At 43.5% G+C, this 19,470-nt stretch overlaps 1 protein-coding gene across 10 annotated transcripts in view; it reads left to right on the top strand.

Annotated features, from left to right (window-relative positions):
* The window catches only part of magi2a (membrane associated guanylate kinase, WW and PDZ domain containing 2a), a 161,827-nt gene that overhangs the window by 29,331 nt on the left and 113,026 nt on the right, over positions 1-19,470 (top strand). For 9 of the 10 annotated variants that reach the window (XR_012600075.1, XM_074697665.1, XM_074697666.1 and 6 more), the window contains exon 2: positions 2,326-2,442. Coding sequence is in view for 8 of the 10 variants with exons in the window: in XM_074697665.1 (XP_074553766.1) it covers positions 2,326-2,442 (117 nt within the window). In the remaining 2 variants the exon portion in view is untranslated. Of the gene's footprint in view, positions 1-581; positions 1,030-2,325; positions 2,443-19,470 lie in introns of those variants that run through there. The other variant, XM_074697669.1, reaches the window with a different exon arrangement.

Raw genomic sequence — 19,470 nt, 5'->3', positions numbered from 1 at the left:
CTTGGTGTTTGTGGCCCTGTCCCCCATACATCTTTCTGTAAAGCCAACAGCTGACGGACACGTTGTGAAGCTTTAGCCCCTCTGTACGGACTGATAAACTCTCAGCACAGACCTGCTGAACAGATGAATCTCTGCTCTCTTATTTGTTTCTCAGCTCTGTCGTCTGATATCAAATCTGACTTTGTTTGCTTCCATTTGAAGCTCCTGCCTTTAAAGCCAAGCCTGCAAATGTTTACATGAGCGTATAAATCCATGTCATCAGCAAAAGGAAGGAAGGAAGGAAGGAAGGAAGGAAAGAGGAGAGGAATGTCAGAGGAGTGCTCCAGGTCTGGATGTGATCAGTCAGATAAACCAATAAAAGAGATCTCAGCTCTTCATAAGGCAGCGTTCAGCTCAGAGGTGATGTGTTTTTCTCACTCATCGGCGGTGGAAGGTCAGATCCAGGCCATGAGAGGCTGTAAGCTGATGAGAGGAGCTGTGGCTTTTAATCTGGAAGTGTCATATTAAACAGGTGCACTACCCTGTGCTGCAGAAGGGGGGCGTTGTTGCCCCTGAGAACCTGCAGGGATGAGAGAGGAAAAGGATCTCAGTGCTGTCGGTCTCTGCTGCCTGAGCTCAATGCTTTCTCTCTCTGACACACACACTCACACACACTCACACACTTCTCCCCTATTCCCCCTGTCCCCCCTGCTCTCTCTCTCTCCCTCTCACACACACACACATTCACACACACTCACACACACACACACACACTCTCCCTCTTTGCCTCCGTCTCTCTCAGTCACTCTGCTGCGCTCTCCCGTCTCATCTCTCCTCCATGGACTAGAGGAGAGCCGCTTCTCTACCTGGACTGGCTGACAGAGTTCTGGACCTGAGGGACAGAGCGGATCCAGACCTGATCGTGGACTTCAGATCCGGCTCCAGATTTCCTTTGGAGGAGATTATTTTTTATTTGCATGATAAAAAAAACCTGTGGACCAAAAGGATTCTGATGGGAAGACCGCAGCTTGCCCGCTCTGCTCTCTGAAGGTGCCGTTAAGTGTGTCACTCTGTGTGTGTGTGCGTGTGTGTGTGTGTGTGTGTGTGTGTGCAGGCTGCTCACCTTTCACGGTGAACATTCGTGGTCTCTCTGTCTCTCCTCATGCAGATGTAAATTAGCTGGTCGTGCAGCTCAGCGTCTCTGATGGAGCCGGTTTCTGTGATTCAGGTTTGCACGATTCTAACGCAGCGCTCCGTGAATTAGTTCAGCTCTGACGGATTAGTGTGTGTGTGTGTGAGTGTGTGTGTGTGTGTGTGTGTGTGATGTAAAAACCACAGTCTGAATAATAGATCTCTGGATATGACAGAGAACTTGTGAAGCAGGTTATTCTCCTGCAGCTCATTATTTCCTGACAGCCGTCTCTCTTCTGCACATCTGACGTGTCCTCCTGCACATGTGTGTCGCTGCTGACATGTGTGGTTGTATCATGCGTGGATGTCACAGCCTGGGGATCATGCTGAGGGGGGGTTGGAGGGGGGGTGAGGAGAGCTAAATGCTGTTTGGCACGGTGCCGAGCTGCTGCTTTAAAGAGAGGATGCTGAAGGTTAGAGGGATGTTTGCGCTGCAGACGGAGGAGTTAAAGAATCCATGAGGAGGAATCCCTGAAGAAACGTCAGACCGGCTCCTTGCTTCTCCTCCTCATCTCTCCTCCCTCCTTTAAGGATGTATGTTAGAGGAGATAGATGGAGTGGTCCTGAAGGGGGGAGGACTGATGCTTGTTTTAGCCCCTTTTCTCCTCCCCCTGGGATTTGTCCTTCCTCCTTCCATCCTTCCTCTCTCCTTTCCTCTGTTGCTTCCTCCATCTCTTCTCCTTTTAATCCGTCCTCTCTCATGCTGGGCCAGTCAGATTTACTGGTTTTAGAGTGGAGGCCATCTAGAGATCTGGGCCTGCTGCTGAGGAGGTGTGACGTGAGGAGGATGAAAAAGGCCCTGGAGGGGCGTCAGCAGGTGATTTATATGTGGACATTTCTCCACGATTGTTCAACCTCAGCTCCAATTAACAGCTCCACCAATCAGCTGCTGACAGGTGCAGCGTCCTGCAGGGGGCAGAGTCTCTTCGTCTGTTTGTTTTTATGGTCAGAGTGGGTTTAAACATGCGTCTGTGTCCTCAGAGGTTCCTGGGTTGTTTGTCGCTGCAGACTTTTCTCTGAAGTTTGGTAAAAACACAAACACGTCCGTCCAGTTCCTGAGTAATCTGTCCGTCTGTTTTCAGCCCGAGCTGTCAGAGTGATGGATGATGGAGAAGACCTGACTTTACTCACTGCTGTTCCTTTGTGTTTCTCCAGGGGGCGTGATAGACAAGGACCTGCGCCACTACCTCAACCTGCGCTTCCAGAAAGGCTCGGTGGACCACGAACTGCAGCAGATCATCCGGGACAACCTCTACCTCCGCACCGTCCCCTGTGAGTGTCCTTTCCTAGCTTTGCTTCCTACACCCTCATTCCCTTGCCTCCTTAAGGGAACACTTTAGGAGGTCTGCAGGGGGTGGGGTCAAAGGGGGCCCCAGACCTGTGGAGTTAGTCTGAGTCATGGTATTATGAGATCTCTCCGTCATGTTTTGGGACAACGAGAATCAGCGTGACTGGGTAGAAGCTTCAAATCATACATTTCCCAGAATGCAACACAGCAGCTGGAAGCACACATCTTTCTTACCTGATCTTGGTGACATCACTATGACATCTCAATAGCTTCATCTATAACCCGTTATAATTGGAGAGCTAAACCATTAGCTGTAGCGAGCTAACTGTTAGCGGTGGAGAGCTAACAGTTAGCTACCAAGATCTCTGTAGAGAGCTGACTGTGTTTCTGGTTTGGAGTGTGTGTGTGTGTGTGTGTTATTGGCCCTGCTCCATGCTGATCCATATTCTTCTGACTCTAATGCACGGTGTGTTATCCGAACATGTGCTCCTCTCTGTAGCTCAATAAGCTGTGATTTTAAAGGTGTGTGTGTGTGTTTACAGGCTCTTATCTGTGTGTGTGTGTGTGTGTGTTAGCTCTGCATCAGCCTCTCTGTGCCATTAGGCCCAGCTGTCTGGTGTCCAGCTCTCCCCTGAATCCTTAATGGAGGATTTTTCTCCAGGAGCAGAGCCTCCCACCGTCTCTCTCCCGCTCTTCACAGAACATTACAGCAGCTATTTGTTTGCAACAGCAGCGTAATTCTCTACGATAACCACTTCCAGAGGCCACCGCTACGGCTGCGGGAGAGGCCTCAGATAGAGAGGAAAAGAGGGGAGAGAAAGAGGGGAGAAAAAGGGGGGAGATGGAGGCAGGAAAGCAAAAAAAGAGAGAATAAATGGAGAAAGGGAGATATTGCTAAAGAGAAAGAAAGGAGAGAAAAAAAGATCTGATGATGGGACACAACAAAAAGTCAGATTTGTAAATGGAGCAAAAACAAACTGTTAAAAGAAATCTGCTTGGCACTTGGGATTAGGATGACAGATTAGAGGTAAAAATGAGGGATTAGGGGTTAGGATGAAGGATTAGGTTAGGATGAGAGGTTGAGGGTCAGGATGAGAGAATAAGGTAAAAATGGGAGATTAGGGGTTAAAACTGGATTAAGGGTTAGTATGAAGGATTATAGGTTTAAACTAGATGAAGGGTTAGGATGAAGGGTTATGGTTTCGGACTAGATTAAGGGTTAGGATGAAGGATTATGGTTTTGGTCTGGATTAAGGGTTAGGATGAAGGATTATGGTTTCGGACTAGATTAAGGGATAGGATGAAGGATTATGGTTTTGGTCTGGATTAAGGGTTAGGATGAAGGATTATGGTTTCGGACTAGATTAAGGGATAGGAAGAAGGATTATGGTTTTGGTCTGGATTAAGGGTTAGGATGAAGGGTTATGGTTTCGGACTAGATTAAGGGTTAGGATGAAGGATTATGGTTTCGGACTAGATTAAGGGTTAGGATGAAGGATTATGGTTTTGGTCTGGATTAAGGGTTAGGATGAAGGATTATGGTTTCGGACTAGATTAAGGGATAGGATGAAGTATAATGGTTTTGGTCTGGATTAAGGGTTAGGATGAATGATTATGGTTTTGGTATAAAGTAAGGATTAAGATAAAGGATTATGGTTTTGGTCCAGATTAAGGGTTAGTATGAAGGATTATGGTTTCAGTCTAGATTAAGGGTTAGGATCAAGGATTATAGTTTGGTCTAGATTAAGGTTTAGTATGAAGGATTATGGTTTCGGTCTAGATTAAGGGTTAGGATAAAGGATTATGGTTTCAGACTAGATTGTGGGGTAGAATGAAGGATTATGGTTTTGGACTAGATCAAGGGTTAGGATTAAGGATTGTGGTTTCAGACTAGATTGTGGGGTAGAATGAAGGATTATGGTTTTGGAATGGATTAAGGGTTTGGATGAAGGATTAAGGGTAAGGATGGAGGATTATGGGTTTGGACTAGATTAAGGGTTAGGTTGAAGGATTATGGTTTTCGACTCATTAAAGGGTTAAGATAAAGGATTTTGGTTAGGACGATGATTAAGGTTAGGGTGAGGACTATGGGTTTGGACTGGATTGAGAGTTAGGATGAAGGATTAGGATTTTAGGATTAGGAGATTGAGTTTCTTAGGTATTGGATTATTGTTTTTGTGTAGCCTGGAGCTTGTGGTTTGGTTTTGGTCTTTGAATTATTCGTCCTCCTTCATTCAGCTCTCCTGGCTCTCTTCCCTTCGTCGTTAGGCGTCTCTGTCAGATTATGTGACGGACTCATGCGTCCACTGGGACCAGGACTCTTCACAATAAAAGGTCAAATGCAAAAATAAAGTCAAGTGACATTTCCTGCAGGGAGAGGCTGATGTTTGATGGAAAGATGGAGTGGCAGTAAGGCCCTGGATCATATGGAGGGAAACCACGCTGATGGTTAGAGGCGTTCACAGAGAAACTACCTGAGAGCTGAGGAGGGGGGAGTTCTGAGCTCTTTCTCCAAAGACCAGAGGTTTTTAGATGAACTGGAGAAATAAACAGGGAAAATTTACCCTGAGTGATGAATCCTCTTTTACATCCACATCTTTCTGAAACACACCTTCACATGTGGCTTAGCTTCACCTGGACCCCATCAGATCTGGACTCTGATTTGAACTCAGCCCACTGTAACTCTTCATGTATTCATGAGCTAAAGAGCCTCATGTGGAAACACTCATAACTGTCTGCCAGCTGAAACCTGTGTTAAATGATGGATCTGAGAGCTCTTCAAGGGCGGGTACAGAGAGGAGGATTATGCATCTCAAACTGAACCTGTGAGCGAGGAAGAGGAAGCGTTTCACAGCAGGATGAAGGAGCGCATACCGATGGAGGATCTTGGATCTGGAACGGAGTCGTGGGGGCAGCTGAGGCCGTGCCAGCTCTTAGATAAATTGGCTGGTTGAGATCCAAGGTCAGAGCGTTAATAGCCTGAGCCCATGTGAAATCAGGCCTATCAGCTGGTAATCCTCAGATCTGACAGAGTGAGGGGATGAGAGGTGCAGACCGCTCCCTGAGTGAGCTCACACACTGAGGCTGAATTATTTAAGGTAAACTCTAAGTGGAAAAGAGGCGATTAGACGGGTAGATTATGAAGATTTCACAGTTTAAGATGAAAATCAACAGGAAGTTAGAGTTTCTGTTTTTCTGAACGCCCAGAGCTGAAAATGATTATGACCTTTCTCTGAAAAAATACAAGACTTAAAGAATAACTTTAGAATTTATAAAATCTTCTGAAGGGATAACGTGTTTGTTTCAGAGCTCTAAATATGACTTCCTGCAGTAGAGATCTCTGAAGCATGAAATGAAAGTCCTTATACAGAGAGACTTAAAAACAGAGCTCTAACCAGAGAGCTTTAAACAAAGAGCTTTAACCAGAGAGCTTAAAATAGAAAGCTTTACCAGAGAGCTTAAAACAAAGAGTTTACAGTAGTTAGCTCTAACCAGAGAGCTTTGACCAGAGAGCTCTAAACAAAGAGCTCTAAACACAACTTTAAACAAAGACTTAAAACAGAGATCTTTACACAGAGCTTTAAACAAAGACTCTAACCAGGGAGCTTTAAACAGAGAGCTCCAAACAGAGCTTTAAACAAAGACTTTAACCAGAGAGCTCTAAACAGAACTTTATCAAAGACTTTAAACATAGTGCTCTAAACAGAGAACTTTAAACAGAGAGCTCCAAACAGAGAGCTCTAAATAGAGAGCTTTAAACATAGAGTGCTAAATAGAGCTCTAAAAAGGGAGCTGTAACGAGAGCTTGAAAAAAGAGATCCCAAAATTATTGCTTCCTACAGTATTTTAGACAAGCGAGTCATAACCATAGTTTAAAACAAAACTTCTTAAAAAAGAAAGCCCTAAAAAACAGAGTTTTAAGTAGAGAGCTTTAACCAGAGAGCCTTAACCATGGAGCTCTAAACAGAGCTTTAAACAAAGAGCTTTATCCAGAGAGCTCTAATATGGCTTCCTGCAGTAGGGATCTCTGAAAAGAGAGCCATAAACATGGAGCTTGAAACATAAGTCCTTAAAAAGAAAGCTCTAAAAACAAAGCTTTAACCAGAGAGCTTTGACCATAGAGCTTTAAGCAGGGTGCTCTAGACAGATCTATTAACAAAGAGCCTTTACCATAGAGCTTTTAACAAAGATCTTTAACCAGAGAGCTTTAAACAGAGAGCCCTTAACAGAGCCTCAATCAGGGAGCTCTAAACAGAGCTTTTAACAAAGAGCTTTGACCAGAGAGCTTTAAACAGAGAGCTTTAAAGATCTGATCTTATGGACTCGTTAACTGTATGAAGGGCTTGATTGGTTTTCTCCTGTGTGTATCTAAAGCATGCCCCTGTGTGTCAGTTCCTCTGTGTTGCGTTTTTGTGTTGTTTGTCCTTTAAATTCATGCATGTTTGCATTTATGAACTTTAACATAATGCACAAACAACATATGCCATATTGGGAGGAGGTAGAGCCTGAGGCTGGAGTTAATGGGGAGTTTGATGCCCACGGGGAGCGTTGAGTTTGAGTTAATGGCCGGGGCGCTGTGCTCCGTACTGATGGTGTTTACTAATGAGAGAGAGGCTGCACGTCCATCTGTCTGCACACAGTTGTTGGTTTGATCATATTGGAGTCTCGCGGCAAAGCAGGAAATTTGAATCTCTGTTGGTTTCTCACTTTCTCTCTCTGCTCTCTGCTCATATCCTCTCTGCTCGTCCTTCAGTAGTTTCTCCTTTCTTTGTTTTTCTGTAAACAAGATATCAGCCTGTTTCTCTGTGAGTGATTTCAGCTTCACAAAGACTCAGGACTGAACTTCTGAGAGGCAAAGTCCAATCTGAGATCTCTGTGAAGTTGGCTCCAGTATGAAGTTGGCCTGCAGTTGGTTTCCTGTGTGAAGTTGGCCTGTAGTTGGCTTCTTATTTTCTCTCTCATGTGTCCGTGGAGCCGCCTGCAGCCTGATGGATGACAGCAATCATCAGGAGAATAAAACAGACTAACTGCTCCCCGGTGCCCCTTCATCCATTATTTAGACTGACTCTAGAAACCCAATAAATACTCTCAGACAGAGGGGGCCTCACCGCGGAGCTCCGAGCTGGGGCTCAGTGTAGAGATGACTCAAGATCAGACTGAGGATCAGGACCAGACTGAGGTGATGCTTCAGGTAGTTTTGACGCTTTAGCAGTAAAGTCAGAGTCTAGACCACCTGCTGTGTTTGTCAGATTAAGGGGGCGGAGCCAATCAGACAAACACGCTCAGTCAAACGCTCACTCTGTCTCTCCTCCCTCCATTTACTCTCACTTGTCCTTTTCTCCCCTCATCGACTCTGGAGGCAGGGCGGGGGTTACCATGGCAACTGTTTCCACTCCCCATCTGCGTCAAAGAGCTTGGCGACTTAAACTCTCGCCCCCTCCCCTCTTTCCCCCCTTTATTTTCTCCTCTGTGTGCGTTTGTGTGACTCTGCTCAGGTCCCGGGTCCAGGTCTCAGTTTATCTGACTTTTGTTTAACAGAAGCGTCTTGAAGGACTAACCTAGACCTGGTTCAGACTCTGCACCTGACGTGTTTCAGGTGTGTGTTCTCACTCAGAGGATAAAGAGAGCGGTGAAATCCCCTCTGTGGTCTGGATGAGATCTGAGGCAGTGACAGTTCAGCTCTAAGATCTTGATGTCGGCTTCCTGTCCCTGTGATTCGTCTGCAGCCTGCAGTAATGGAAAATGACAGCTCCTTTAAGGTAGCAATCAAAACCGGAGGAGAGGGATAAAAACAGACCTGCTGTCCTCTGATTGGGTCCAGGAAGAGAAGTCTGGGTACGTCTTCTTCACTTAGTGCTGTCACCACGAGGACGGAGAGCTCAGAGAGCCCGGAGGAGCTCAGATGGGTCAGTCAGGGTGAGCGTTTCCTGAGACCAGGATCCTCCTGATGTTCTCTGTGTTTGCTGAGCTCTGATCTGCAGAGGAACTTCAGAGTTATTGAGGACGCCTGAACTTTCCTCCCTGTCCTGAGGGGCGACTGCAGTTATTGCCTCGATCCTTTAAACCCCTTCTGTGAAGCAGCGGGCAGAAGGAGCTCTTTTTCAAAGTCCAGGTACCGTGGGGTGCTTTTAGCGCCCCCTGCTGCCCTCTCTGTCTCCACACTGTGCTGCAGTCTTATCTCTCTAAACGCTCGGTATCCGTTCCTGTCGGTGGGTTTGGAGAGCATCAGTTCAGCTGAGAGTGCTCTGCTTATCTGTGAGGAGGTAAATGAAACTGCAGACGTTAGGCCATCGTTTCAGCCTCCGCCTCTCCTCCACAAAGACTTTATCCTGCTTTTACTCTGAGCACAGACCAGCTGTGAGCTGGGAGACGCTCACAGCTATTAAGATCCACAATTTCAGGAAAATACAAGAGCAGAAAAACATTTGGTCTCCTATTCAGCTTGAAAGTTCAGAAACTATACAAGGTTCAACATTGAAGAAGACCGTCAGTGACCTACAGGGGGCGGCAAGGAGTCACCTACACTAACTCAGCAGAGGTCACTAAGCTCCGCCTCTCTGATGAGCTCTCTGGAGTTTAAAGGTTTACTTTATTGAATAAATGCTCAGGTTATTAAACAGTCATTAGTAGGGATGAATGCCTGTTGCCTGGTAATCGGTGCCGGTACTCAATGGTACCTATTTTCAGTACTTTTGTGTGTTAATATGGTATTTATATTAATTTGTTTAACAAAAAAAATCTCAAAGTTTTTCAGTTTGACATATTTAGTCTTTAATTTTTAGCTTTACAATGTTGTGTTCATGTCCAGCATGAAAAATCACCCACAAAAGTACATAATTTGGTACCCATCCCTAGTCATTAGTTAAAAAATAGAAGCTAGCTGGTTAATGAAGCTAACACTAGCTTATAGGGGTGTATCGGTACACAGAAACTGGTACGTACCTTGGTTTTAGGGTCACGGTTTGGTACATTTTCGGTACAGTATGGAACAACACAAAACCATTTGCTTGTTTAGCATGTTTATTAAACCAAAAACATGCCATTATACAGCGAGGGGGGAGGCTCTTCAAGCTCCGGTTGGTCGTTTGCAGCAGCCATGATGCACAATTCAGACACAAGCTCCTGTGGCTACGGAAGCTCTCTGATATTCATCTTCTGATTGGCTCACCGTGAGACGTCACGTCCACATGATATGCACATGATCGCAAAGCATGATTCACAGACCACTTTCCTCATGAATATTAAAACGCCTTCCCTGCCCAGCCAATCATAGACGAGTATTCGCGTGAATATAAAAGAGCCATGTGCAGCGGCTAACGTAAACTTACTGTACTCCTTCAAAATACAGCACTGTACCGAACCGAACGGCCTTATGGAGCGGTTCAGCACGGATACATGTACCCTTACACCCCTATTAGCTTGAAAGCTGTGACTTGCAGAGTTTATACACAAAAGCCAACCAAGCTAACGTTAGCTTTAAAGCAATAATTTAGGCTCCATTTACACAACAACGTTTCATCTGAAAACGCTAAAATGCAGTGAAAACACTGTGAAAAAAATCTGTGTTTACACGGGAACGCTGAGGGACTGAAAACGCTGTAGTAAGCATGCCAGGCCTGCAGGTGGTGTTATAACTGTCTTGTCCAGAAGCTGCTTTTGGGAGATCTCCACCAAAGTAGAGTTGAGCTGATCATCTGTTGTATTGGTGAATACTAAACGCCTTTTCTGTGTAAACGTGAGGCTGAAACGCAACAAAACCTTTTCATTTCACCCTAAACCGTTGTCGCGTAAACTGCCACTTAAACTGATGATGCTCAGTGTTCCCAGCTCACAGTTTGTATATTTGACTCTTTAAGTTCTCTTTACAGTTAAGAGGCTAAAGCTAGCTAGCTCAAATTTGTGTCATCACATATCTGACAAAGCTAGCTTCACTTGCTTCGGCTAAGCTAACTGGAGTAGGAGTCTGAATACCTGTGGAGGATTAGTTTGTTGTTAAATCCTGGTTTGTTTGGTTTCTTCTCTGTTCAGTTTGTGCCGTCAGATTGTTTCATTAATTAACCTGGAGCCCGTCCACATCAGACAGGTGTGTGCTCACCTGAGTTGACGGCTGAGGATACCTGAGGGGTTTTCGAGGAAATGTCAGAGCTGAGCTGCAGCTGGAGCTTGCTGCGTCCTCCTGATATTTAAGACTTCATTTATTCCTGGAGCTAAGCGCTGACTCTGTGAGGCTTCGGGAAACAGATCATTTTAGTCCAGATTCTGAGGAAACAACTCCTCTTCCTCGTCGTATTTGCTCTGTTTGAGCTCGGTTACTCCGGTTAGATTGTTGTTCAGCTCAACGGAGAGAAAGACAGAGATGTTTCTTTTTGTTTGACACGAGCAGAGTTCTCCCCAGACAGACGGCAGACTCAGATACAGGCACACAAACACACACAGACTTTACTCTGATGCTGAAGACTGAATACGATCTGAATCAGATGATGGTTTTCAAGCCGGATCAGGTCTGGGATCTGATTCTGAAAGGAGAGAAAATTAAACCCTGATCAGAGTCCAGTTCTTTTAAGAGACGAAGACTCACTGAGGAGAGGAGGGTTATTTTTATCTGCTTCTCAAGAAAAGATAACGTCACCGAGGATGAGTTCATGAGACGAAGCTGCTGCTAACAGCTCAGCTCATCTCAGTAACAATCAGACCCAGAACAAGAGCAGAAACACATGACACCGATCTCTCAGACTCATGATCCTGTTGATGATGAATCCTTTGGCAGAAATGATGTAGGAGTGATTTCCGTCTCCATCTCTGAGGAGACTGTGAAATGTGACTCTGCGTTTCGGTGATTTGAGTCGTAGCTTCTTTAAATCGATTGAATCAAACTGAGCCATGTTTGTTTGGATCTTTGAAGTGATTTTTGTGTGAAATGTTTTCTTCTCTCAGGTGACCCCTGAGCAGTCTGAGCTGTCTGCTCTCTGAGTTCAGACACTTAAAGGACGTGTCTTGAGGTAACACCTGTCACAGAGTTTGGTGAACACGTCTGCTCTCATTACGCTCTGTGATAAACAGGCTCACCTGCCCACCAGTGAACTTTCAAACCTCTCATGAAGTGACAAAGACCCCTGTCTGTGTAATTTTTGGATCCGTGGGATGTTTGTCTTTTTACTCTGGAGAGAAGTGTCTGTCTGATGATTTTACACCAACGCTGCAGGTTTGAATCCTCCTCCTTAAAGCGGCCTGAAGAGAGGACGGGAGCCTCAGTTTGAACCTCCTCGATCAGACACAGTTATGATGTTGAGATTTGAGTGATGGCATCTGGGGGGCCACGATGAGAGCCAATTACAGGCCAATTAAGCTGATGAATGGGATTATGGTTAGAGCCTCTCCTGGTGGATCGTCTCAGACTGCTGCAGAAAGATTTCCTGCACAGCTTCATGATTAGAAACATCTCTCTGTGAGTTTGAGCAGAGGAACAAACCAATTTCATTGAGATTTCCCTTTAAGATAAAAGCTTTAATGGCAGTTTAGACATTGTGTTGTGTTTTAATCTCAGGTGAGAAAGTGTGTGTTTCTTGCGCAGATGTTCAGGTGAAGCCCCTCTGCTGTGTCTTTCCTCCACGGCTCCTCTCTGCCTGGTGTTCAGTATCTATGAGACTCATTTTTGTCTTTAAATGACTTGAAAAAAGACATTTGTCTGGACTGGTCAGGTGAAAGTGGATCATATTAAGTCTTAAAAAGTATTTTCTACTGAAAATAAGACAAAAACACTTGATAGGATAACTTCTTTTTGCACTGTGGATGTTGTCAGAGGTGAGATTATCTCCTTACAGACTTACAGCTGACCCAGCCTGCAGCTAACTGCCCTGACACTGAGTCCCAGAGGGGACGAGCCAATCACGATGCTGCCCTCTCTGCACCTGAATGTCTCACCTGTAGAGGACCACACTGCAAAACAAAGAAGTCTTATCAAGTGTTTTTGTCTTATTATCAGTAGAAAATGTCTTTGTAGGCTTAATATGAGCCACATTTATCTGACCAGTCCAGAAAAATGTCTTGTTTCAAGTTATTTAATGACAAAAATGAGGTCTGAATTGCTTGAAACATGCAAAAAAAAATCTGCCAGTGGAACAAAGAAAAGTTACTTGCTTTAATAAAGACATCATTCTTGTTTTAAGCAAATTTTCTACATTTTCTTGTTCCATTGGCAGATTTTTTTACTTGTTACAAGCAATTCAGACCTCATTTTTTTTCTTTAAATGACTTGAAACAAGAGAGTTTCTGTACTGATTAGTTGAATGTGGCTTAAATTGAGTATAATAAGACAAATTTACTTGAAACAAGACAAAAACACTTGATAAGATTTCAGTTTCTTTGCAGTTCAGACCCTGAGCCTCAAAACTCCACACTGCAAAAACTGACATCTTGTCAAGTGTTTTTATTTAATTCTCAGTGAAAATGTCTTTTTAGACTTAAAATGAGTGGCATTCACCTGACCAGTCAGGAAAAATGTCTTATTTCAAGTTTTTAAAAGACAAAATGAGGTCTGAATTGCTTGTAACATGTAAAAAAAAATCTGCCAGTGGTACAAGAGAAAAGTTTTTTTTAAGACATTATTCTAGTTTCAAGCAAATTTTCTAGCAATTTTTTCTTTGTCCTTTGGCAGATTTTTCTTTTTTACAAGAATATAAATTGAATATGGCTAATATTGAGTATAATAAGACAGTTTTACTTTAAATAAGAAAAAAACACTTGATAAGATTTCAGTTTCTTTGCAGTTGAGCCTCAAAACTCCACACTGCAATAAATAAATAAATAAATAAATGAATAAAATAAAATTCTAATTTAGTGTTTGTTTTATTCTTAGGAAAAATAAAAATAAAAAAAATCCGCCAGTGGGATAAGAAAAAAGTTTGTTGTATTAAGGCATTAATTTTAATTTAAAAAAACTTGACAACACATTTTTCTTACTCCACTGGCATTTTTTTTTACTTCTAACAAGCAATTTAGATTTCATTTTGTCCTTAAATAACTTTAAATAAGACATTTTTCTGGACTGGTCAGGTGAATGTGGCCCATATTAAGTATAGTAAGACATTTTTTTACTAAATATAAGAGGAAAATATTTTATAAGATTTAATTTTTTTTGCAGTGCAGCAGGTATTGAACCCACGCAGAGGAGCTCAGGGGGTCAGGTCCCTCAGAGATGGAGGTTTCCTGTGTGAGTTGAGTCAAAGCTGAGGAGGACGAGTTAAATATTGAACGTGTGTGTTTGCTTCTGATGGATTATTCACTCATGTTTGGTTTTAAAAACTCCAGATCCAGTCTGAAAACATGAGGCTGTATCTGGAGAGCCAGACTAAACCCACGTCTTTAAAAGTGCATCATGAGCCTGAAGGAGCACAACGACGCCAGGCGAGCACGGAGCGAGCACGGAGCGGGCTGTGAACAGACTAACAAGGTGTTTAGCTTCAGGCTACGTTCATTATTGATGCTTACATGAGGGCAGGAGGCCCGCTGCTGTAGTCAGGTGATCTCAGGTGAGTGTGTGTGTGTAGCCCTGGCCTCATATCTCTCTGTTTCTCTCTGTCACACACACATCATGAGGAGCGGACAATGACGCAGCTTCATTGTATGACAGGAAGCTCCCCTGAGCGTGTATTTGTGTTTGATTGATTCTCGTACAGCAGACCGTACAGAGAAACTGTACACATACACGCTTGTGTGTCTGTGTCAGTGTGTGTGGGCATCCTCTATCTCCCCCTGAGAGTCGTGTAACCACAGCGTGACTCATTTGGGCGGCGGGCTCACGCTCTCTAATCTGCACGCTCCCCGGAGCAGAGCGCGCGGCTGCAGTCAGCCAATTAGAGCGCAGGGACTGGATTAGCTGGACGAGCTTTGTGCAGGAAGAAACCAAATCTGATGCATGCAGGATTAACCATTTAACAAGTTTATTCACCCACGCATCAAAATTCATACAGAGGGAGAAAACAAAGCTTCAACCCTCCCAGAGTGAAAGTGTGCAGAGAGGAGGAGGAGGAGTAACGGAGCAGGAGGGATCAATACCTGGATGTTTTTAGACACAGAGAGGAGAGATGGAGAGAGGTGGAGAATCTCTGATGGAGGAACCAGAGTTTCTGATGTATGAAATGTATTGCCTTTCAGAGGTCTGCAGGCTGAGTCTATGCAGTCTATGCTTCCTTTCCTTGTCTCCTTCCCTCACTATCCTGCCCTCTTATCAGAGACAAACTGAGCCCCCCACAGTCTCTCCTCCAGCTCACCACCTCATGAAGACTGTACCACAAACTAGTAGGGCTGAAACAACATGCTCGATTCTATTACGATTTTTGGGGTGCCGATTCGATTTAAATTTCGATATTTACGATCTTTGCGGTTTCTAGTTTGCTTTTTTAACACTAGACCATGTGAAAAAAAGTTAAATGATGAGTATAATGTCTTCAGACTATACCAGGAGACATATTTTCTCATAAAACGCACATCACGTTAGTCAGAGAAACATTTCGCCCTCTACTGGAGAACAGTGGTAACTTTTTTCCAATCCAGTTTATAAACAAAGACTGAAATAAAGAATTTGAACTTGAAAAAAAAAATTGACAAAGAGTCTTGATTTTGATATTTTAAAACAAAAAACTAAAATATAACGATTTTCTATAAACTAAGGATAGTTACGAGTAATCACGTAAGTAATCGTACTCAAATACTCGCAGTTAACCCGATTCTTCGAGTACGATTTTGTTATTTGTGCACCTGTGCAAGCAACATAACTTGAACATAACTTCTCTTCACCTCACTTAAGATACCAGGTATGGGATAGGGATAGACCGATTATTGTCCGGACCGATTATCGGGGTCAATATTTAGCATTTTGAGGCATATCTACACTGGATATTTTTTTAATCCGATGGCCGATAAGAAACTAATTTAAAACTGCGTTTTTTCGGCTCTGATGCAGCCGCTCCGCTGTCTGCAGTTACTACTCAGTCCCCAGAACTGTCCCACCCACAGTACCATCTGATTGGTTACAAGCAGGGCCCTGGCTTGGGTAACAGCCAATCAGCAGTGCAGTTATTACAGTTATTGCATTTTCATTGAAAATATCGAAAACTTTATTTACTCTAGAAAACTTCAACTATTTACTTTTTTTAAAGTTTCATTTAACTTTATAAAACATGCTGCTGAGCCTGGGAGCTGTTTGATACACTCATGCTTAAAGGTATTTGAATGAAGTTAAGTGTTGGAGTTTGTAGTGTCCAAAATTTTGACACCAATATTTGCACTTTGACTGCAAATTAATATCGGCTTCAGATATTGGTTATCAGCCTCCTTGACTACAAATAATCGGTATCGGTCCAGAAAAATCCATATTGGTCTATCTCTAGTATGGGAAATTACTAATGCGATACAAGCGTACGACTTCTCCGGACACGGTTTCTGCACACTGAACCAGATTTCAGCAAAAACAGCTGTTTTACTGCAGCTACGGCAGCCCTCTAGGAAAATGCTATTACACCAAAAGCAAACGCAAAATAAATGCAGAATCGTCTGTTCATGTTCATGTGCAGTGCAAGATAAGTTAACTCGTTTGATGCTTGACCACATGCGCTAGTCTTGCATCATGTCAATTGCTAGCCCTGTTAGCATGTCGATATGATGAAACTAGAGCGGAGAAGTTCAGCTTGCTATGGCGTTTGTCGAGCCATCGCCACGGGGAACATCTACAAGTGTGGGAAAGATGTACATAAAGACTTTAAATACAGTCCAGGAGGTCTGTCTCCAGTGGATCCTATTTTTGTTTATGGTCAAAATAAAAATAGAAATGATCTGTGAGTATTCTAGTATTTGTTTATCAGATATTCAGAATGTATGAATGCAGGAATTTCTGTAAATTCCCATCTCTAGGACAAACATCATGTCATAGGTTTTCTCTGCAGGCTGCTTGGGGATCAGAGATCTTTATGGTTGGATAAGGTTTTCATCCTGACGTGGAGTCTCGACTTTTGGCCCGACAGGCCTCACAGGTTGAGCCGTTCAGACCTGATCTCCTGTCAGCGCTGAGGTTCACTCTGACGTGTTGTTTTCTATCTCTGACTCCCTCTGATCTATATTTGACTCTCACTCTGTGAAACTCGTCCTCAGTCTCTCGGCAGTTTGTGGCAAACGGGTTCATGCAGAGTTTGTTTTCTGGTCTTCAGCTCTCGCTGAACGTTTTTCTCTCCAGAGTGATGAGAAGAAGACGTGGAGTCTGAAGTGACTCTGATCTGACTAAACTGACGACAGCTTCATGAAGACATGGATGGAAACCTCAGGAGGTCAGGGACAGATTTAGGAAAGGATGGAGGACTTATGAAAAATTAAAATTGGAAATCTGTTCTTCTGTTTTTATGACAGAAAAAAAAGTTCCAGTTTTCAGTGACAAACTCTGATTGTTTGTCGTCTGTGTGAGGCAGAGTCCAGCCAAGCTCTTCATCCTCTCTGTCTCTACGTCCCTCTGCAGTACGTGTATCCTGCTCTGGCCCAGTCGTCATTAACATCCTCGTCTTTGATGTTTTGTCATTTTCTCAGCCTGTTTCTCAGTGGCCTGTTGACAGAGCACAGGAACCCAGTGGCAGTGGCGGTGGCGGGCAGCACGCCGCTCGTGTTTGCGTGTGTGTTTGTGGTTAATATTAGTATTCAGAGGCTGTAGCTTCCTGACACAGTGTCCCTTCACGCCTCTCTGAGAGGATTTCCGACACTCTCTTTCTCTCTGTCTCTCTCCATCACCGTCTCTCTCACTCACCCTCTCACACACACATTTCCCTCTACATCGCCATGGAGACAGACGTGATGTCAGCACTGGTTGTTTCTTCTACTCAGAGTAAAGATCATTGACACACTGAGTCTGTGAACTACCTGAACTTTGAGGAACAGATCACCACATGGCAGAGAGACGTCTCATTCAGCTAATTAACAGCCAACTGTAAACAGTTAACTGCTAGCTGCTAAAAGTTACTGTTAAATGTTAGCAGCTAGCTGCTAACAGCTAAAAGCTAACTGCTAACAGCTAAAACTTAACAGCTCACTGCTAAATGATCACCATTAAACGTCAGCAGCTAAATGTTAAACGTTAAATATTAACAGCTAACTGCTAACAGCTTAACATTAGCAGCTAACTGCTAAATGTTTACTGTTAAATGTCAACAGCTAACTGGTAACAGCCAAATGTTAACTGTTACATGCTAACAGCTAACAGCCAAAAGTTAACAGCTGACAGCTAACAGCTGAAAGTTAACAGCTAACAGCTAAATGTTAACCTTTGAATGTCAACAACATACAGCTAAATGTTACCGGTTAAATATCAACAGCTGACAGCTAGCAGCTAGAAGTTAACATCTAATTGCTAAATGTTAACCGTTAACTATCAACAGCTTACTGGTTACAGCTAAATATTAACAGTCGAATGTTAGCAGCTTACTTATAACATCTAAATGTTAACAGCTACATGTTAACAGCTAACTGCTAAATGTTAACAGCCAAAGCGAACAGCTTAAAGTTAACAGCTAACTGCTAAATGTTGTCAGTCAAATGTTAACAGCTAATTGCTAATAGCTAAAAGTTAACAGTGAAATGTGAACAGCTAGGTGCTAATGGCTAAAATTTAACAGCAAAATGTGAACAGCTAACTTCTAACAGCTAAATGTAAATAGCTAGCTGCTAAGAGCTTAACGTTAACAGCTAAATGCTAACATCTAAATGCAAACAGGTAACTGCTTATTGCTAATTACCAGCAGTTAACTGCTAACAGCTAACTGCTAGCATAAGGGTCATTCAGTCAATGCAAAGACGGAGTCTCAGCTGGCTCAGGGCACAAAGTTAGTCACTCACCTGCCAGGTGGATTGGATTACATACACAGACAGATTATCTGTCCCTCTGGTGCCCCCGTCGTGTCATCACAATATTTACAGCTCAGATAAATCTCTATTTTTCTCTCTCTGCTGTTTTAGAAAAGCCTTATTTGAGCCTCTGTCTGAAACACGTTGTTGTAGCCGCTGTCCCTTTAAGAATCCCTGCTCTTCAAACCTCCCTAATTCTGATTGGCCAGCCCTTTGGAGGCCTGGAGAAAGAGGGAAAGAAGCTCCTCAATGCTGAGTAGATGAAACTGTAAACACTGAGCATGTGCAGTGTGAAGGTGACAGGTGTTATTGATATCAAAGCAGGGACTGAATATACGTCAGCTAGTCCTGGAGTGATGGAGAGCTGTATGTGTGTGTGAGTGTGTGTGACACAGTGAGATGGTTAAAGCTCCAGGAACCACATCAGCAGCTTGTTATCAGGCGTAAACATGATGGTGTGCCAGAAGGGACAAATAACATGAGGTTTGAAGTGATGTGTCACATTCATTTCAGATTTAGTAATAAGCCTGTTAACACTGATAACCATAGTTTACGTGCATATCCGTCCCTCTGCTGGTCAGCTTGCACTGTGGTGAGAGCAGAGAAGAGATGGCCTGTTCTTCCGTCCATTGTTATGGGAAATGTTAAATCTATCTCCAATAAGATGGATGAGCTAGCTGTGCTAACGCAGCTTAACCCTAACCCTAACCCTAACCAGAGGGCAAAGTGGCATCATGCTATTCACAGACATGGCTAACGGAGCTAACACCTGACTCCAATGTTGAATCAGTGGATTTCATCTGCTGAGCCATTCTTTTCTATTTTGTTCTATTCTATTCTATCCTATAACATACTTAAACACACATAGACACTCATGCACACTCTGTAATGAGGCCATTGCCATAGTGATACAGATTGCTGACTGACTGAGGATGAGGGTCTATGAGGATTACTGATGACAGTGTGTGTGTCTATGCGTGTGTGCATGAGTGTGTGTGTTTAAAAGCTAATGATGAATATCTGCTGCTCTTCACGGCTCTTGTAAGTGGATTCAACCCTGCTGCTCCTCTTTGATGAGCCCCCCCAACACACACACACACACACACACACACACACACACACACACACACACA

This window comes from Halichoeres trimaculatus, unplaced genomic scaffold (genome assembly GCF_033239565.1).
Source record: "Halichoeres trimaculatus isolate MK-OKI-2021-1 unplaced genomic scaffold, fHalTri1.1 fHalTri1_scaffold_21, whole genome shotgun sequence".
Lineage (NCBI taxonomy): Eukaryota > Metazoa > Chordata > Actinopteri > Labriformes > Labridae > Halichoeres > Halichoeres trimaculatus.
Note: the sequence above shows the minus strand (reverse complement) of the source record. Positions and strands in the feature narration are given on the sequence as shown.